This window comes from Cryptomeria japonica, chromosome 11, assembly GCF_030272615.1.
Source record: "Cryptomeria japonica chromosome 11, Sugi_1.0, whole genome shotgun sequence".
Lineage (NCBI taxonomy): Eukaryota > Viridiplantae > Streptophyta > Pinopsida > Cupressales > Cupressaceae > Cryptomeria > Cryptomeria japonica.
The window spans coordinates 101,100,555-101,123,300 of NC_081415.1; the positions used below are offsets into that span (position 1 = coordinate 101,100,555).

The 22,746-nt window shown below is 36.1% G+C and overlaps 1 protein-coding gene across 1 annotated transcript in view; it reads right to left on the reverse strand.

Moving 5' to 3' along the window:
- Positions 1-2,702: 2,702 nt before the first annotated feature.
- The window catches only part of LOC131860053 (uncharacterized), a 62,944-nt gene continuing 42,900 nt past the window's right edge, over positions 2,703-22,746 (reverse strand). Inside the window, exons 3-6 of the mRNA XM_059214406.1 lie at positions 5,749-6,024; positions 4,796-4,942; positions 4,511-4,591; positions 2,703-3,127 (exon numbers count right to left, since the gene is read on the reverse strand). Coding sequence (XP_059070389.1) covers positions 2,703-3,127; positions 4,511-4,591; positions 4,796-4,942; positions 5,749-6,024 — 929 coding nt within the window. The remainder of the gene's footprint in view (positions 3,128-4,510; positions 4,592-4,795; positions 4,943-5,748; positions 6,025-22,746) is intronic.

Consider the following 22,746-nt stretch of genomic DNA (forward strand, 5'->3'; position numbering starts at 1 on the left):
ATTATTTCTTCCCCCATGGGTTGATTGATCACATTTTCTTCAAACAAATTTTCACTAAATATGTCTTCACCACCATTAGGAGGAATTTCTCCTTCTTGGGTATCTACCAGAGTAGGACTAAGGGGTTTAGACTATTTAGATTGTTTCTCCTTTTTCCGCCGTTGATTGTTGTGTCTCAATTCTCGTTGCATCCTACCCTGTTTCTTAATTACTCCTGACAAAACCTGCAAATCCTCGTGAGTGGAGGCTATATGAGCTAGATTCTGGAGCTGATTTTTAGGCTTCGATTGCAGAGCTTCATTCATGTCATCGTGAGGACTGGAGGGGTCATCTTGATTCTCCAAGGTCAGCTTCCTCTTGTGACTAGAGCCAGAGGATTTTTCAGAAGCCACCTTAGCCTTAGCAGCTGAGCTACGAGTTTGATAGGGGCTTGGTGTACTGATAGTCTTAGAGTATTTCTTAGCCCATTTTTCAGAAGAATGCTTGGCACATTTTTCAGAGACCCTTCGTTTTGAAACACTAGGGGAAACACTAGGGTTTTGTTCTGGCTCTACTTGTTCTTCCTCATTCTTGGAAGTATGTTCTTCCTCAATAGGACTATATCCCTCCTTACTCACGAGACTACTTTCTTCTTCATTCATAGAGCTATCACCCCTCTATCCTTCAACAGAATTTTCCCTATCAGAAGGTTCCTAGTGTGAATCATAACTAACAAAAGAGTCCCAATTACCAAGGGGAGAGAGTTTTTGCAATTCCCTAATAACTAGTAACCTAATGAGCCCATGATGTGCTAGGGCATGACCATGACCTTCTTGACTCATACATTGCAGAGATGAGTAAAGAGAATAGGGAACATTAACAAGCATTCCTCTTCACAAATGTAATAGTAAGCGGAAATGGTGGGCATACACATAAACATATCTGCCTTCGCATGTCATATACTAGATGATGAATCTAGCCACATGTTTCCAATGAGCTGGAAGTGAAAGCAATTTAGTACCCTAGCCTGAGACAATGACAAGAGATTCCCCTCTATCTAAAAACCTTTTCTGAAGTGGCTTAAGAGCCACTACTTTCTTTGAGATTTCAGGAAAATAATTTTCACCACTGATGGGTAACCCTAAAACTTTAGCTATAGAATCCATTGTGATAGAAATAGTTAACTTGCAAACAATGGCTCGACCTTTGGAAAAATTTTCTATGAATTCCTGAGTAGTGTGTTCATCATAACCCCATAGCCATTTAAAATACACATCCCATCTAGCTTGCTTAAAGACCTTATACACCTTTGCATTTTTTGGGTCCCTTAATTCATCCATTGTCGAAGGCTCATACCGAGGACGTCATTCTCCTACCATGATTGTAACATAGAGTCCTATGGAAACTACCTTCGCCCAAACCACTAACTGTGTAGGAAAATGGTGACGAGGCTATAACAGAGTTTTTTCAAAACTTTACCAAAACCACTATGTGAGAAATAGTGACAGAAAGTTACAACCATGAGGGTAAGATAAGACAGACAAGGCAATGATGACAAGGAAAGGATTTTAAGGGATGACGAAGAGATTATGATGGCCAAGACACATAGACAACACAATGTCCCCCCAGCTAAGCAGCAGACCCATCCACGGGGCATGTCACCATAGGGTAGAGGAAAATAAAATAGAAAATTAAATAAATAAACAAAAGAAAAATAAAACAAAACCATTACTAAATACCGAGGCCATTGAGGACAAGACATGGCAAGGAGCGCTAATTATGGAGGATGTGACCAGAAGCTAAAGTGGAGCTAGCAAATCAGACGTCACATGAGAGCAAGTAGCCACAAATCATAAAGAAAGATTGCATCCACAGGCGAAATAAAGAGAGGCACGACCTAGCACGTGGAGGATGGGAAACGTGCCCAAGGAAGACACTAGGCCAGTGTGGCATAGACGTGGATGGGGCAAGAAGGACTTCCTGCCAGAAAAATGAGAGGAAGAAGAGAGCATGTTCCTGGCTGAAAAATGACAGGAAGGCGTAGGAGTCCAAGTCTAAGCGAACAGGGTTGCTGTGTTTTCCATGTGGTGATGGAATTTTTTATTGTTTGATTTAATTGGATTATTTTTTTATTATTATTATTTTTTTTTATTTTTTTGTATTTTTTATTTTTTATTTATTTTTATTTATTTATTTTTAATATTTTTCTTTTGTTCTTCGACAATAAACCACTAGAGACCCGATTTTCAGTCTATCACTACCTAGGGGCATCGGAAAACCGATTTTCACCCCTAAGATTATTTAGCAGTGGATAGCCGCTGGGAAACCGGTTTTCAACTGGCAACCGGCCAATAGCGCCCATAGGTTTTCACTATCGGATCTTTTATTGCTCTTTTTTTTTTTTTTTTTCATATTCAATTTTGAAGGAGGCCAAAGGGAACCATGGTGAGTTCCTTAGCCACACCAAGAAAGAAGGCTTCCTTTGAAAGAGGTTTTTGATACAACTTCAAGCGGTGACCATTAACGAGGAGCTTGTTCCGTTTAGAATCCACAGTGTGGAGTTGAATAGCACCGTTATCATATACATGCTCAACTTTGTAAGGTCCCAGCCATCTTGTATGAAACTTGCCTTTGAAATCCTAAAATTGGGAGTCATACAAGAGTGCCCAATCCCCAAGTTGAAAGGATCATTGGCGAATATGTTGATCATGCCACAGAACCCGCTACTTCTGGATGACCTCTGTGTGAAAGAGTGCATCCTGACAGAGCTCATCTAAAGAGTGTAGTTGGGCAATACGGTCCTTCTGGGCATCAGAGAGACTTAGGCTGAGTTGCAATGTAGTCTGCAGAGTCTTAATCTTAAACTCAATCAGAATAATTGCCTTCTTACCATAAACGAGTTCATAAGGGGTCAGACCTATAGTGGTCTTCCACATCGTGTGGTAGGCCCATACAGCCTCAGGAAGCCACATGGCCCAATCATGCATATGAAGAGCAACCACCTTGGTAAGAATGTTCTCAAGCTCTCTGTTGGTGACCTCAACTTGTCCATTAGCTTGGGGATGGTAAGGAGTGGACTTCCGGTGACGGATCTCATATTCTTTGACTAGAGCAGCAATAAGTTCTGAAGTAAACTGGGGTCCTTGATCTGTAGTGATTTCTCAAGGAACACCAAAGTGAGTGAAAACTTTTGAATATAGAAAGTTAGCCACTTTAGTGTCTCATGCATGTTTGAGTGCAATGACTTCAACCCATTTGGTGACATAATCTGTTCAAACAAGAATATATTCTTTATTCCAAGAAGGTGGATTAATAGGACCTATGAAATCAAGGCCCCACTTCTCGAAGGGTTCCAGAGATAGCTGAGGGTGTAACAACATCTCATCAGAGTGTGTAGGATGACCCATCCACTGGCACTGATCACAATGATGAACATACTGCTTACAATCCTTATGAATTGTAGGCCAATAATACCCAACAGTGAGAATTTTCTGAGTGGTTCTCTGAGTAGCAAAGTGTCCTCCACATGGTTTAGTATGACAAGCTCAAAGAATGTCAAAGACATCCTCCTCAGGTACACATCTGCGCATGATGTTGTCAATGCCGGTGCGAAAGAGGAGACCATTAATCCAAGTATACTATCCACTAAGGCCCACCAACTTCCAATGTCCACGAGGTGATAAGTGAGGAGGGAACTTGCATGTGACCAAGTAGTTGGCAATATCAACAAACCAAGGACTCTTTGCAGAGATAGCAAAGAGGTGTTCATCTGGAAAGGTGTCATCAACTGGAGTTGGTTCATTGTCTGGCAGTTGCAACCTGGATAGGAAATCTGCAACCACATTTTCTCAACCAGGCTTATCAAGTATAGTGACATCAAATTCTTGTAATAAAAGCAACCACCTAATGACTCTGCCAGTGACTACTGGCTTATTCATTAGAAAGAGAATTGCCAAGTGGTCTGTGTGAAAAAACACTTTATATCCAGTAATATAATGACAAAATTTATTAATAGCATAAACAATAGCTAAAAATTCCTTTTCAGTTACCGTATAATTTACCTCTGCACCGATGAAATTCTTGCTGATGTAGTAAATAGAATAAAAGAGATTGTCTTCTTTTTGTCCAAGCATTGTGCCCATAGAAGAGTTAGAGGCATCAGTATGGATGTGGAATGGCAATTCCCAATTTGGACCCCTAAGGACTGGTGTGGTCACAAGCTTGGTTTTAATAGTTTTAAAAGCCTCCTGACACTCAAGCGTCCAAGAAAAGACAACATCTTTAGCTAAAAGAGGAAACAAAGGAGAGGCAATCTTGCTAAAATTTTGAATAAATTGTCGGTAATACCTAGCATGGCCAAGAAAGCTCCTAACATCTTTTGGATTGGATGGTGTAGGTAGGTCCTGAATTATCTGGACCTTTTTAGGATCAACTTGAACGCCTTTTGAAGAAATGAAATGTCCTAACACAATACCCTCAGTCATAAGGATGTGACACTTTTCATGACTTAAAGATAGATTAGTATCTATACATCTTTTAAGCACTTTCTCTAAGTTTGCTTTTGCCTCTTCATAAGTATTGCCATGAACTGTAAAGTCATCCATATAAACTTCTACACAATCATTCACAAGGTTAGCAAAAATACTTAGCATAGCCCACTGAAAGGTAGTTGGGGCATTACATAATCCAAATGGCAACACATTGTAGGCAAATGTCCCCTAGGGACAAGTGAAGGTGGTCTTATCTTGGTCTTCAGGTGCTATTTGGATCTGATTATATCCACTGAATCCATCCAAGAATGAGAAGAATTGTTTACCTGCAAGAGTGTCCAAAACTTGATCAATAAATGGTAATGGAAGATGGTCCTTTTTAGTTGCTTTATTTAAAGCTCTGTAATCGACACAAATATGCCACTTACCATTTTTCTTCAGTACCACTACTAGAGGAGATACCCACCCGCTATCTAAAATAGGATAGATGAAACCAACATTGAACAATTTCTGTAGCTCCTCCTTGACTATGTCTCGCAAAATAGGGTTAAGTCTTCGTTCTGGCTGTCTGATAGGACGACTCTCTTCCTCAATATATATGTGATGTGTGCAAGTGTCAAGATGAATACCACATATATCTTGGTACTCCCAAGAAAATGTGGCTTTATTGTCCCTAAGCATGGTAATAAGGTCCTTAATCTGTTCTGGACTTAACTATGGATTAATATTAAGGGTACGACTTTGTAAAATCTCCATAGGTTGTGACTGTATAGGGGAATCCAGAGCTAACACTTGTGATGAACCATGACTTTCTAAAGATAGTAATGGACTGTACAAACATTGGTGAGGTAACAATTGATGTAATATGAAAAAGTATTGAATGGACCAAGAACCACCTGCTAGAGGAAAACTTCCAAAGGGACAACTAGTAGTTATATGCGAGGGAAAAACCAAGTTGTCTAAAATGTCATTCGACTTGTACCTATTCTGAACAAAATTTACAAGAATTTAATCCTTAGTGGTTTCTTCAAAATCATGCACTTGTTCAATGGTTAGGACTGGTAGGGACTCTTCCAAGTCACTGTCAACCCAAATAGGATCTTCTATTTCTAACAGGGGCTAACATGTGGATATAGTGTTATTTGCTTAGTTTGTTCTCCATTAAAGATAACCATATTACCTGACCGACAGTTGATAAAAGCATTAGCAGCAGCTAGCCAAGATCATCCTAAGATTAAGGGATATCCCCCCAGCTTAACTTTTGGTTGCAAGATCATACAGTCAGTTGGAAAATCCCATGAATCAATAGAAAGGACCACATCTTCAATAACCCCTTCAAGCTTGACCAGTGAACGATCAACCATCTGGAGAACTATAGGTGTGGGCCTAAGTCCTTCAAGAGATAATTTTGTTTTGGTCTCGTTAGTCATTACATTAATTGCAGCACCCAAATCCACAAGTTTATTAGGAATAGTAATCTTACCAATGCTTAACTGGATTACTGGGCTTTCGGGATCTACATATTTTGGAATTGTCAAATTGCCAAGCATAAGATCTGCCAATTGCCCAATAACTTGAACAATCTTTGGATCTTCTTTCTTCTTTTGCCTTCATGTACATAACTCTTGAACTATTTTATTATACACCAGAATATCCTTGATAGCCTGCAACAAAGGAATCTTAATGTTAACATTGTGGAGTTCATTAATGAGATTGAATTCAATTTGCATAGGTTCCTTCATTAATGAGATTGAATTCAATTTGCATAGGTTCCTTTTGTACAGGTTTAGAAAGCAACCGGTCAGGAAATGGAGGTTCTTTTTCTGACTCCACTTCAGGTTCTTCATTTATTTCTATGATTGTGGGACCTTGGAGGGTTTTTCCCGACCTCAATTGTACTCCTTCTAGTTCTACTGTATTAACCGGATAAGTGGGATAACCTGCCACCTCATTATTATACATGGGTTGGGATGGCTTATTATTAGGATTTGGATTTGGTTGAGTGGGCATTGATGTTGGCTTTGGTGGTTGTGGTGGGTCAGGTAGTGGATTAGAGGAGGATGCTAGAATAGGTGGAAGGAATTGTTGTGGTTGTTGATAAGGATTTATTAAAGGTGGAAGTGGAAATTGAGTTTGAGGTGGATAGGGTTGTGGGTATGGTTGTGGATATGATGTAGGTGGTGGCGCATGCAGCCTCCATGCCTATTGCCACGCTTGAGTTTCAAACTGGTAATTTTGGGACCACTGAGGATAGGATGAAGGTTGTTGCCAACCCCTATACCATGTATTTGAATTGGGGAAGGTTTTACTTTGACTAAGAAAATACTCATTAGGAAAACCTGGCTGCATTGCTCTTAGTAGAAAAGGACATCATGGGGCCATAAAATATACAGGTTCCTCTGCATATTCCATACTAGCTAGTGCTTTTGGAAGAGGTCTTAAGGTAGAATGCTTACTTGCCTCCTCTAGGGATGAAATATTTGTTCTATTATATGGACAATCCTTAGGACCATGCTTTTTATGGCATGTAGGACAATATACTGCTAAAGCCTTTTCTGCTTCTTCCTATTTCTTGTGGGTATACAAAGTGTCTATCTATTTTCCCATATGATTTAATAAATCAGTTTTAAGATCCTCAAGTAGATTACCTATTTTGCATTTCAAAATACTTGATACTCCTTCTGAAGTAGGCAACCTTCTGGAGTGACTCCTTAGGGGACGTTGAGACCTAGAGTAATTCCTACAAATTTCAATAATATCATCAAAACTCAACTTTGAAATATTTCCTTTACCCATTAAATTTAAAGCATCCATAGTCTCATCCCTTATTCCTCTAAGAAATAACATTTTAGTAGTGTCAGGAGTGAGTCCTGGCTGTCTTGATTGTTGAAGACTGAATATGAAACGTTCTAGGTAATCTTCCATGGATTCATCCTCCTTTTGGTTCATGCGAAAGACTTCATCCCACATGTCTTTGGTTTTGCAGTAATCTTGATATTTGTCCATAAACAACCATTTCATCTCATCCCAAGTTCAGATGTTTCACAGGCTCATAAACCATCACAATGTTGCATCCTTGAGTGTAGCTGGAAATAGTTTAAGCTTTTGAGCATCATGCCTATAATCATAGCTATTACACAGGACTTCAAATTCAAACAAAAATATGTTAGGATCTTCAATAGATAAACCATGGAAAATAGGTAATGCAGAATGAGGAATGTTTTTCATGGGGGTGTTCTCATCTGAGTGTTCAATGGGGAACTCAAAAGCAATAGGTTCATTGTTTACTAATGCCCTTTCATTATTATTACCTTGGTTTTGACCTCTCAAGTGTCCACCCAAGTTTTCCCCATTATTATTATTAGCATCACCCATGATGTCTATTGCCCAAGGGGTATAAACAACTGTAGTTGGCTTGTTATTTACCAAAGATGAACCTGCTCTTAAGTCATAGGACTCGTTGAACTATTTGGCAACCCTTTGATATGCTTCCTCTAAGGACTCTAGAGATTGCTCCATTGGAGCCTCTACAGGGGTAGATTCAAGGGCACATTTTTCTAGATCTGGTTAACTGGATGTGTCTTTCAATGGATCATCAACTTCTTTATTGTGTTTGACTTCCCCTTTCGGTTGTATTTCTTGTTGTGAGTTCTCTTTTTGTATTTGTTTCCCTTTTAAAGATGTTTGAGGACTTAAAAGTTTGGACTTACTTTTTGATTTTTCTAATGTTGTCTCTTACTTCTTAACAAATCTACCTTTACTATCTCTAGCTCTATTCATGCACCTATACGAGTTACTGTGGCGCAAACCTAAGGTACTAGCTCAAGAAAGGTTGACAATTGTTCAAGCTTTTGCTAAGGCGCAGTATTCCTAACTTAATTTACTATGGCTTCATGCCTTTAATACCTCTCCCCGGCAACGGTGCCAAAAATGTAGGGTAAAACTATGGTCTGATTCTTTGGATTAACTTAGGACTAATTTGATGCAAGCACCCTCAGTTACACCTAAAAGTGTCAATCCGGGATTCGTAAATTGATGAGAGGTATAGTGGCTATTTGCTCAAGGGATGAAGATAGTATGTTAAGTGATTATGAATGCATCTCGGATTTACACGCTTATTCTAAGAACAAATCTAAGGCTCATTCATTAACAAATTAAACCTCACACTTAAAGTATTTAAACTTAAGTCACACACTTTCAATCAAATATTTTTTAATTAAACACCTCCTTTATGAACATCAATTTAAAACATTCACTTAATCTATTACTAATAATAGAACTACTTTCCTCCAAATGATTTTGACTTTGCAATTTAGAAGGGGAGACAAAATGGTTCTGCTTCCTGTCACAAAAGTGACAAGAGGTGGAACAACATGTAAGAATACTAGAATTATGACTCACAACCTATTGATTTAAATGTGTATTTGTCCAAGTATCAGAATTCTAAATCACAGCTCATTCAATCAAATCAAACATAAGTTCAGCTGGATATAACTTGATTTCTGAACTGAGATATTTTCCTTATCCTACAATTTCTGATTAGACTTGTGAATTACAAATCAAACAAAAAGATGTCTTGCTGTGTGGATTATTAAATATTCTACAAACTCACAATTCCTTCAAACAATACTACGTTGAATCTAAACTAAGCTGTTTATAGAATCACACAATTATCATTATAAATAATAAACACAAATCACGCAAACAGAACATAAAATTACTCACTTCACACTTATAACAAAGTCACCTGATAATGCGAGCAAGGGGGCCCTGCCTTCTCGGTCATCAAGTGCTGAAACTATCAACGCTTGTTACTTCAAACCATGCATTCGCAATTAGATAATAATAATTGGAACAACAATGTTTTTAATATATTATCTGGTTATCCTTTTGAACAATCCCATACATATTTATATAACACTACTTATTAATATTGTCTCTAACTGATTATGGGATTGTAACCATGAAACTTGTTTTATACAAAACAAAATGATAGCCATCAACTAATCTAGGGCCGCAGGCCACCGAATCAAAACAATATAACAACTTCAACAAGTCTAGGGCCGCAAGCCATTGAATCAAAACAATATAATAGCTTCAACAAGTCTATGCCATTTCAAGATTATACCAAAACTATCTGTCAAAAATAGATCAATTTCATGTTGTTCTCTCATTCGCATGATCCATGCGCCAAGCAATCCTTTCTTCCAAGTACCTGTCCACCTTTAGATCCCCTGTTATGGCAATTAAACAATTGAGTCAATAAATAACCATGGTTTTCGCTCATAATTTTGGTTTTGACTTTTCTTTCATATTTATTGAATTCCCTCTTTCCTTCCTTACCAAATGGTGATAGGAATGACATGGATACCATAGGAATGACAAATAGTGGCAAATTAAGGGCAAAAGAAATAACACATCCTAGCCTCATCAACCATTACCACCATGATCTACAATGAGATCTTACATCAATTTATATAAACCCGAAGGCCTAAACCAATTAGGTTGGCCACCTAAAATATATTACAATAAGATCATTACATACATCCACATTACAATGATATACAATGTCGGCTTTAGACCAAAAAAACATTAACCAATCCATAAATCATCGCAGTAACATGTAGAGAACATGTAACATGATACCGGTCCATAACCTAGACCCAAATAGATTCACCATGCCAAAGCAATGTCTCCAATTAGTCGAGGCACAAATAAAGATCACCTTTTGCATCCTGAATTCCATCTAGAAGCTGCACCAACACCACTTGCGCATCTTGTCAAAGATTATCAGTAAAAGCTCTGCTGATAAAACCTTAAACCTTTACCGGTATAGGCTTACTAGAGTGTATGATAGCATCCGATCATCAAGTCAATACCAACTGACCAAAACATAATCCAAAAACATCAAACCAAATATATTCTATTGATCCAAACATGTCGGTAGTATCCAACTGATATTCCCTTCTACCGGTAACACTAGTTCTTCTACCGGTAACCAAAATCAGTCTGTTGGTAACCAATCATAACAGCTATTGTTGACATCAATGGAAAAACATCAATGCAACATATAATCAATTCACTCATATTTCCAACAATCTCCCCCTTTGGCATTGATGGCAACACTAGATGTGAAAAATAAAACATATAAGTGCCAAGAAATGCCCAAAATTTATCATAGAAGATAACAATGAAAAACTGAAAAATCTCAGCAACTCCTCCTGAGGAGTGCAATCCAATCTGAAAATAATCTTAATCTCTCTCCCATATGACATATTATGACATTATTTTCACATATAACTCTCCCCCTTTGACATCAATGCCAAAGATATGACATAGATATCAAAATCATGTGAATCTCAAAGCTGACTACTCCCCTTGAGTACTAGCACCACTACATCAATCCAGAGCAAAGGATAAAGAAGATGATGCATACTAGACTAATGCTCTACTCCATCAGTTAAGTTTCTATCAGAGGCATAGATACCCCTAACCTATCAATCAAATATTCAAATGATTCCTTAGACAACAGTTAAGTGAATATATCTACAATCTGTTCTTTAGTGTTCACATAAACCAATTTGTCTTCCTTTTCCTCCACCTTTTCTTTTAGAAAGTTATATTTTATTGAAATTTGCTTAGTCTTAGAGTGAAATACTAGATTCTTAGATATGTCAATAGCTACAGAGTTATCACAATAGATAACTACTGGTTCACTACAATTTACCTTGATATCCTTCAACATTTGCTTCATCCACAAGACTTGAGTGCAATTAGTTACTGCTGCAACATATTCAACTTCTATAGTAGATAAAGAAATGCATGAGTGTTTTTTTTCTGATCCATGAAACCAATTTCTTTCTAAGAAAGAAAGCTCCACTAGAAGTACTCTTCTTGTCACCAGTATCTCCCACCCAATTTGCATTTGTATATGCACATAAAGTGAAGTTATCATCTCTAGAATACCATAAGCTATATTTTGTTGTTCCTTGCAAATACTGAAATATCCTCTTTACTGCACATTCATGATTTTCTTTAGGATTACTTTGACATCTCAAAATAATACTTACTGCATTCATAATATCTGGTCTAGTCTGAGTTATATATAACAAGCCACCAATCATAGACTTATACCTTGTCGAATTTACTAGTGCAGACGTGTCTTTGATAGATAATTTCTCAATTGTCACCATATGAGTACTTACCGGTTTGGAATTATCCATACCAAACTTCTTCAACAATTCCCTTAGATCCTTAGTTTGACAGATAAAAATGCCTTTGTCAGTTTGAGTAATCTGCAAACCTAAGAAAAATCTCATCTCACCAATCATAGACATTTCAAATTCATTCTTCATATTATTAAAGAATTCCATGCACAATTTGTCTTCACCTCCAAAAATGATATCATCAACAAATACTTCAATAATCAGAATATCATCATCAATGATCTTGTAATATAAATTACTATCAGCACTACCCTTAGTAAAACCAAGCTTCAAAAGATATTTATCCAACCTTGCATACCAAGCTCTAGGAGCTTGTTTCAATCCATATAATGCTTTCCTTAGCCTGCAAACCATATCTTTGTCATCTGTTAGTGAAAATCCATTAGGCTGCTCAATGTATACTTCTTCCTCAAGTTCACCATTCAAAAATGCACATTTAATATCCATTTGATAGACCTTATAGTTCTTGTATACTGCATAGGCAAGAAATAGTCTAACAACTTCAATTCTAGCTACTGGTGCAAATGTCTCACCATAATCAATTCCTTCCATTTGAGAATATCCTTTACAAACTAGTCTAGCCTTGTTTCTTACAACTTGACCATCCTCATTTAGCTTATTTCTAAAAACCCATTTAGTTTCAATAACATTCTTATTTTTAGGCTGTGGAACTAAAGTCCAAGTCTTATTCTTCTCTGTCTGATCTAATTCATCTTCCATAGCCTTTAACCAATGTTTATCTTTACAAGCTTCAAAAATAGATGCTAGTTCCATTTGAAAAATAAGACATACCTCTTCATTTTCTAGTCTTCTTCTTGTCATAACTCCCTTGTTCCTGTCTCTAATGATTTAATTTTACATACCTTGGTGTCTACTGAACTTCAGGTTCTCTAATTTGATCATCAATCACAGTTGAATTTTTTGATTGTACTAGTGTAACTATCTCAGTGTCTTGTATCGGTTGAGGCATTGTTGGATCAATTATGATCACTTCCACTATCGGTTCTATTTCATATGATATAGATTGATCTTTGTATTGCTCATCCACTTTCACATTTGTGCTCTCCACAATTTTGTGCAATCTTTTGTTATAGCATCTTTATTCTTTGCTTTGAATTGAATATCTAAGAAATATCCCTTCATCACATCTAGGATCAAAGTTCCCAATCGAATCATCCCTTTTGATATAACATTTTTTTCCAAAATTTTTAAAATATTTAAGAGTAGGTGTATGTCCAAACCATAATTCATAAGGAGTCTTACCGGTTTCACCTTTGATATGAACTCTATTGAATGTGTAGACTATTGTAATCACTGCCTCTCTCCATTAGATGTGAGGCAATTTAGCTTCCATCATCATGGTTCTTGGTGCATCCAAAATGGTTCTATTCTTCCTTTCCACTACTCCATTTTGCTGAGGAGTCCGGGGTGTCGATAATTGTCTCCTAATTCCATTTATCTCACAAAAACTATTAAATTCATGAGATGTGAGCCCGCCATCTTGATCTGATCTTAGACATTTGATTTTCAATCCAGTTTCTATTTCCACTTTTGCTTTAAAGATCTTGGATTTCTCAAAATATTCAAATTTATCCCTTAGAAAAGTCACCCACATCAATCTAGAATAATCATCAATTATTAGCATGAACTACCCATCACCTTGAAAGCTTCTAGTCCTTGGTGGACCACATAAGTCAGTATGAATCAAATCAAGCACATCATTAGATTTATCATGTATGCTCTTAAAAGAAGTTCTAACTTCCTTTCCCAATTGACATTCCTTACATACTGGATTATGAGGCTTTATAATCTTAGGTATATCTCTAACTGCCTTTGTTGAACTAATCTTAACAATACAATCAAAATTAACATGACACAACCTATTATGCCATAACCAACTCTCATCAATATGAGAAATCAAACATGTCTTATCACTGGTGTTCAAATGAAAGATATTACCTCTAGTTTGAGTACCGGTTGCAATCTCCAAACTAGTTCTGTTAATGATTTTGCATTTTCCATCTTTGAACCGAAGTTGGAATCCCTTATCCACCAATTGACCAACACTTAAAAGATTATGCTTTAAACCTTCTACATAATAGATATTATCAGTAATATGCTTTCCATCCAGAGAAATAATACCTTTACCTTTGATCATACATGATTTGTTATCCCCAAATCTAACTTGACCGCCATTGTATTCTTGTAGGGACATAAATTTTCTTTTATCTCTAGTCATATGATGTGAGCATCCACTATCAATTACCCATTCATCCTTGTCTTTAAATTTTTCTGCCAGGACCTTTTCTTCATTCTTGATAACTAGTTCCGGTTCATCTTCCTTTAAAGCATAGAACACCCATTCCTTTCCATTGTTGGATCCACTAGCAGAGTCTTTTATCAGTTCATTCTCTGAGTCATTACTTACTCCTTCATCATCTGCTATGTAGCATAGTTTATTTTTCTTGAATCTATATTTGTTCTGATTAGGCTTAAATAGTTTCTTAACTCTTTATTCAAATCTTACATTCCTTTCAGGACATCTACATGCAAAATGACCAATCTTATTACATACAAAACATTTAAAAGGTGCTTTTCCTTCATACTTACTTTTTGTCAGTCCTTTAGGTACTCTTCTAGAAAATAGGGCTTCAAGTTGCTCAAATTCTTAATCCTCTTTCCTCATATCTTCCATTTCTTTTGCATATAGGGCTTTCCAATTACTTTTGCTAGTAGATGACGATGCATGAAAAACAGGGTCAGATTTTGTAGCTTCAGAGGGTCCAAATTCTTCAAGCTCAAAAGCATATAATTTCCCAATTAGAATGTCTCTATTAACTCAAGTGTTTGCCATTGTTCTCAATTCATTAATTTTAGTAGCCTTCATCTTGTAAGTTAGTGGTAGGGCTCTCAAAACTTTAGAAACTATTTCATCTTCACTCAGAGATCCTCCATAACATTGAATTCCCATGACAATCTCATTTACTCTTTCCATAAATGTAGCAATTCTTTCATTATCCTCCATCTTCAAGTTCTCATATCTTAGTCGGTAACCATCAAGTTTAGAAATTTAGAAATTTTGATAGTAGGGTCATCTTCATTCGGAGTTTTCAATTTATCCCACATAACCCTTGCAGATGATTTATCAGTGAATCCCATGATTTTCTGTTCAATGAGTGCATACAAGAGATCTTCTCTTGCTCTGCAATCATTTCCAATATTTTTGTGTAAGTCTACTGGAGCAAGATTCACAGATGTTGGATTATAAGATGCATATCTTTTCTAAGTGATCTCCCAAATATCATTTCCAAGACATCTAAGATGAGTCTCCATTCGTATTTTCCATATCCCATAGTTTGTTCCATCAATCTTAGGAATTTCTCTTATGAAAATAGTTGTCAGTGGATTTGAATTATTAGTTGTTATAGGATCTACCTCAAGAGATTAAGCTTCTACAAAAGAGGACCAAAGCTCTAGTACCAATTATTAGAATAATCAGTGGACAACTGAGAGGGGGAGTGAGTCAGTTGTCAACAGATTATATTAATCAAACCACTTTATAACCTTTAACTAGAGCACATAAATATTAAATACCGGAATAGCAGAAACAAATATCGGTTAGCAATAAAACTTAAGAATAAATAGAGAATCAACACAATGCAACCATGCCACATAACACCATGATTTGTACATGGAAATCTCGGTAAAGGGAAAAACCATGGTGGGAAGCCTACCCACAGTCAAATGATACTTCTATAGAAAGTATGTGATATAATAAGGGGCCTGCACATGCAGGGAGGCACACTGTCTAGAGTGTACTACTCACTACAAAAGAGTCTCACTGACTACAGAGAGGTTATAACCACCTCAATATAATTGGACAACAATCCAGAAGAATGAACTGCCAATGATAGCATCTACCATGCCTGATTACAGTCCTAGTTAAGCTCAATACCAGAGGCCTTTGACCAAATCTACTTTGCATATGATATTTCATTCCATTACCATTACCACCATGATCTACAAGGAGATATTACATCAGTTTATACAAACCCTAAGGCCTAAACCAATTAGGTCGGCCACCTAAAAGATATTACAATAAGATCATTATGTACATCCATATTACAATGATATACCATGTTGGCTTACTAGAGTGTATGATATCATCTGATTATCAAGTCAATACCAACATCTGACCAAAAAATACTCTAGAAACATCAAACCAAACATATTCCATTGATCCAAACATGTCGGTAGTATCTAACTGATACTCCCTTCTACCGGTAACACTAGTTCTTCTACAGGTAACCAAAACTTGTCTATTGGTAACCAATCATAACATCTAGTGTTGACATCAATGAAAAAGCATCAATGAAACACATAATGAATTCCTTCATATTGCCAAAAAAAGTAACTTAAGCAACTACTACCAAATGATAATATTTTGGCAAGCGGATAGGAACTACTTTGCCCACTTTAGCTGTAGGAACAACCACATGATCTGTTTCCAGTGGCTACAGGAACAATCAATTGCCAAAACAACAACTATTGCAAGATGAAAACTAACTAAAAAACACAAATGGACTACTCACCAAGTGGGCCCCCTTGAGTGAGTATATCCATAATTCTCAGACAACAACTGAAAATCTCAAAATAACATTGATTTCTTTATTCCAAATTGACTGCAAAAATACATGAGTCTGAAAGTTGGGTATTACAAATTTTATGGTTGTTCTATGTCCTCGAGAGGAGATAGAGACCTTTTATTTATATGGAAGCTTATAACAGATTCCTAACTGATCAACACATATTCCAATGGAATAGGCGAACAGGTTTATTATACTAAAAGAAGAAGCCAAGGCAGGAGAACATCTATCCTGCAACCGAGAAGATATAGCACAATCTCTTTCCTAGATTTAAGCTCCACTAAAACAACCATAAATGTCCACTCTACTGAAGAAGTGATCAAGGGGTTACAGTCTCCTTCAATGTTGCTTTCTTTTGATTGGGTCTACATCATGTCAGTATGTTTAATGTTCCTTTAAACCACCAGCTTAGTCTTTCATCCTTCACAGCTGACCCTACATCATGGTGTTAACATGCACAAAAGGCATGTGTATCTACCAATGTTAACATGATATAAATTAAACCACATTTTAAGATTGATTTATATATTTTTCATAGATGAACCATTTAGAAATCATAATCATGAAAACCTTAAGTATCAGACAAATCAGTTCCAGAAATATTTAAAACGGCATCAACTAGGAAAGTCTCCTGATCCAAATATTGTCTAAACACAAGACCTAGGCAGGAATACTATCACAAAAAGCTATCAAAACAAAGCCATTATTTGGGCTCATCACAATCCATCGAGAGAATCACCGTTATATTTAGTTATCCATTTAGAGTTTATATCCATTATTTAAGAACCTATCACTCCATCCCTTTTATCTTTGTTTTGCATCTTGGAGAGCAATCCACATCAATCAAGAAGGGAAAATTCAAACAAGTGGAGCACAAGAGTGCATCTTCACTTCATCAAACCCAATCTGAAGGAGAAGGTAAAAATAGAAAGGTATGAATGGTTTCATTTTATATTTTGAATGATTTATTTGAATATAACCATTAAATATTGTTTTGTTGTTTTTCTCCTCTTCAAAATTAAATAATAATACCATTCACATGCCAAGTAGGGTTTTATCTCCATTGTCTCTTATCTCTATTGATCTTCTTTGATATATTTGCTCTCAGATTTTGTATGTGCACAAGAGCTCAACAAAGAACTGACTGTGGGTGTGAAGTCGCTTGATTGCTTGAAGGCTTAATAGATGCATTAATTAGGGTTGTAAAAGGAAAAGAGTATCCTCTTATATAGAAGACACTTTATAAAATGGATGGATAAGATTAAGAGGGGAAAAGATAAATGGTCAGCTAGGATTAAAGGGTAGTTAGGAAAAATAATAAAATAATGAAGGGGATAAATGACATGTGTCATGGAGGGAAAAAGCTAATGAAATAATTAAATAAATAAATAAATATTTAATTAATAAAGGAAGTGTAACCAATTAAATAAATAAAATATTTATTTAATTTACAGAAAAGATAATTTAAATAAATAAAAATATTTATTTAAATAGGGAAGGCTAGAAAAGGATAAATTCATTTATTAAATAAATAAAAATCTATTTAATTAATAGAAGGCTTAGGATAAAATAATTAAATAAATTAAAAATATTTATTTAATTATGATAGGACAAATTTAGGCATCTATACAACTAGTATTAGAATGAAGGAACACTGAGATTGGGGGGTGAATCAGTGTTCTGCTGGAAATCAAACTCACAAACTTATTCTTTATCCACCGATTAGCAGTTCATAACAGTAAAAAACATAAGCAAGTAATAAATAAACCACAAATCCATAACACCAAAATTTTTACGTGGAAACCTAGAAAGGGAAAAACCACAGTGGGGCTGAAACCCACAATATTCATATACTATGGCCAAGAGTACATAAATATTACATAGATGGGGAATGCACTAGCATTCAGGCTCACTGTCTAGAGCTCACTACTCAATTACAATAATCCGAAAGGCTACAACCTTCAAGGAAGTCTCACTGACTTACAATTTAATTGCAATGAGGAAATATAATTAAAGAATTCTGAAATATCATCTAACAATGCAAGAATAAGTTCTAGTTAAGCACAAGATCTATGACTGTAGTTGCTCTGCAATATGCTCTGTTTCTATCTTATTCAACTACCAAATCACCTGGGAATCAAATGCATATGTGAAACTATACTCAATTGCACCAAAACATATCACCATAATAGTAATGCATTAAAAGCCAATCACCATTTTTAATCTTATAAATTTGGTCATATAAAAAACATCTCCTCCAAGACGACTATCAAAAATCTAACATATAGCTTCAAGTCAACTTCAATCTCTAACAAAACATATCACCAAACCAAAACATTTTTTCCAAATGCTTCACCAATGTTGGCCTCTTCATTTTCACCTCAAACTTAGTCACCAAAACCACCGCAATCATCAGAAATCTTTCTGGACCAAAACTATATTGGAATAATCTTGATTTACCAGTTAACTAGCTACCGGTTAACACTTGCTTCCGGATAATAAGAATTACAACCACTAGATCAAATCTCCAAGAAGAGTTGCCATCAATGACAACCCTAAACTATAAATCAAGCATAAAAAATCACTAGATGAGTGTCAATTGCCAACAATCTCCCCCTTTGGCATTGATGGCAACACCTGTAAAAAATGGCCAAGTGTTGAAATTTGTGAAACCTATACACTAGCTCAAGAATGAAAAAATGATAAGGCTCCCCCTTAGATCAAAAATCCAAAAACCTATAGAAATCTGTACACTCCATTCACACTGTATATTTTTCACCTTATCTCTCTCCCTTTGAAAGCAATGCCAAAGATAGGGTATGGATTCAAAAATTACCTTGTACATGTATACAGACTGGATGACTAGATCTATACATACTTGAGTACATCTACATATATAGACTTAAGAAACCCAAAATAGATATTCCAACCTGCTTGCAATTTTTCCAAAATTGAGACAAAACTCTTCAGAACATAAGCGTGGAATTATATTGCATGTAGCTCATTTACTATCTCTTGAGTCATATTTTGAAGACATTCCATCTTATGGCACACCAAGGTGTCTAACTAGAGACCAACTAGATTCTAGAGTTCACCTGCCCCCCTTTGCATCTTGTCCTTCTCCTTCTCTAGATCACCAATCTATCCCATAAGAGTCAAAATTTGACCTTCAACATTTTTGGTCAAGTTTACTATGGGATCATACACCTGACAAATTTGAGCTAACCGTCCTCTTTAATTATCTATCTGCTTGTCTATTTCAGTAGTAAAATTTGTCAAAATCAGATGACTTATAAATCTTACCACCTTCCTGTAAAGCCTCATTAATTAATTTTAGTTCTTTGTCTAGCTGGGCCTTATCACTATCAATCATTTGTAAAAATGTTTGTATTCTTGCATCTTTAAATTTCTCCAAAGCCTGCCTAGCTGAAGCCTTGGTCAAATAATCAAACTAAGTAGATATATGATCTATCAAGTGCTGGATCTTACTGGATGACTTGCCATTAGCATCAAGTTACAATTTCGATGCTACCTATTCTAAAACTTTAATAGTTTTCTCAATAAGATTCTTTTCTTCTGACTTGGATTGTGCTAACGCATAACTAGCTTGAGCTTGAAGAGCAACAATAGCAATCATTCTTTTAGTCGAAAACATTTGATTAAATGACTTGTCAAAACTGATGTTAAATTAAGGAAAATTCCCTTGGCTTTGAATTTTGGAAGTGTCAATTACCATGAGGATTGGAGTTTTTGACACTTTTATTTTCTTCTTGTCCTATTTCTCTTGCTTCTCCTCTCCCTTTTTCTCTGCCTCATCTTGCTTGGTATTCTCTTTATCCCCTATGGGTGCCTTAAGTGTGCCGGTGTCACCACTTGGTGCACCAACCTCTATCTCAATTGATTTATCTTTTACCTTATCAGGCTCAACCTTTGTTGTATCCAAAACTTGTTTCTCTACAACATCCTGTGTATCTTCCATCTTTTCTTCATTAGGTACCAGAGGGTTTTTTGTCTGAGTGGCTCAATCTTGTGAATTAGATTATACTAGCCGGTTCTCAGTAAGAAATTTCTTCCATATCTCAGTGGTTTCTTTTTTGATTTCCTCCACTCTTCCTACCATAAGTTTGTTTACTCTATGTTTGCTCCTAAATTCCTTTCTATTCAATTGCAAAATCAATCTATTTATGTCTTCACTAATGATACTGGTGCACTAACTAACCATTTAATTTTCTTTCATTTCTTTGTCCATTTGACTTGCTCATTTTCTTCTAGCATCAAGAAGACTATACAAATCTTTTGGAAGATAACATTCTAATTCAATTAAAGTTTTGCTAAATACATCCAGATGTAATATTATAGCATCCTCAATCTATCTTTTATCATTATCATCTAAATTCTCATAATATGCATAAATGTTTTTTCAAGTTCCCATCCTTGATAATTCCATCAATTAATTCTTGGTCTGAGCTGTTTCCATCTTACCAGAGTCAATCGCTTCATCCAAGTCAGATTTAACTCTATGTCCCCTCTTTGGTTTGTTGGTTGGAACAGGTTCAGATTTCACCTTCTTCTCTTTCTGCCCTTTCTTCTCTTCACCGAATTGAGGCTTCTAGATTACCCTTGCAAATTATCCTTGGTTTGAGTTGTTTCTATCTTACTAGATTCAATCGCTTCATCCAAGTCAGATTTAACTCTATGTCCTCTCTTTGGTTTGCTGGATGGACCAAGTTCAGATTTCACCTTCTTCTCTTTCTGCCCTTTCTTCTCTTCACTGGATTGAGGCTTCCTAATTACCCTTGCAAATTATCCTTTCTTGGGGGCCTTTTGAATTTATTCATCTGATTCACTTTTAGATGCCACTAGAGATACTGCTACATACTCCCTCTGAGGTTTCTGCTTCTATCTAAGAACACCCTTGCCCTTAGCTGATGATGCTAGAGGGTTCAGACTGAGACAGAAGTGTCTTCATCAGAGAAAGAGAAGACCCTATCACCTTAGATTTGGCTGGAGCTGGAGTAGTCTTTGGCTTCTTGGATTTTTCCTTAGTATCTCTCACACCCCTTGCAACACTAACTCTTTCTCTTGGGTGACCTTCCTCCACAAAGATTTCTTCAACCATCTTAGCAACTTTCTTTTTTCTCTCTAGTTCAGTGAACTTGGCGTGAAGTGTTAATCTTATGAAGATCTGGTCAATACTAAGAGGGGGGCGAATCAGTATTAATAATAGCTTAAACTTTGAAACTTCTTAACAGATATCTTCACTTCTACAATCAGATCTAACAACCTTTTAATCATATATGCAAAAACTATCTATCATAATTATCTGCATCTTTATCTCTTAATTAGTCATACCAATTTGATCATTCAACCAATCAATCTTATCAATTGAATCAAGTCCTTAATCATTTCATATCAGTATCGGTAATCTCTAATAAACTATAAATGACATATCAAAACTGGTGTCTCAAAAATAATGCATGTAAACATAAACATCACAAAAAGACATTCCACATATAAACACCAATATGTTTTACGTGGAAAACTAAATGGGAAAAACCATGGTGGGAATTGGTACCGACAATAATTTGTAATCTGAAGTATGCTTGGTTAGGAGCTTAGCTCAGTCAAGAGCTTACAATACGCCCGGTTAGGAGCAAACCCTATTAGGAGTCACCACTTAAGGGATTTGCCTATCACTCCAACTAGGACCTTAATGATCTATTAGGATCAACTTGGTTAGAGGATTTAAACACTCTTTTGTGAGCTGCCCTATTAGGTGACTTAGATGACAAAGGCCTGTTAGGACCTACCCGATTAAGGGATTTATGCTATTGTAACTGATAGTTCTGATACGTAATATAAGTACAGATCCAATAGCCAACAAGATGAGAGGGGGGGGGGGGGTGAATCATACAAACTTAATCATGCATAAAAACATCAGATTCAACCTTGGTAACATGTATATCAGTCATATAACCAAAAAATTGTCAAACATGCAAACTCAAAAGCATATGAACAATATAAACCTCATAACACCAGATTTAACGTGGAAACCCAAATAGGGAAAAACCACTGTGGGATTTTGGACCCACTAAGAAATATACTCTTCTAGAATATGCTCGGTTAAAAGAAAATCCGGTTAAAGATTACAAACACATTGCTAGATGTGACCTGGTTAAGGGATTTCCCTCAAATCTGTTAGGATCTTCACTTTGTTAGAAGTGACCTTGTCAAAGGATTTCAAACACTCAATCAGAATGTCACCTTGCTAGAGGATTTACATATAAGACTGTTAAGTCCACTTGGTTAAGAGATTTCTTATCACTTTCACAAAATAATAGTAATAAAATCTATCTACAACTTCACATCTAAAATGTTGAAGCAGATTCCTATTTGTTCAATACA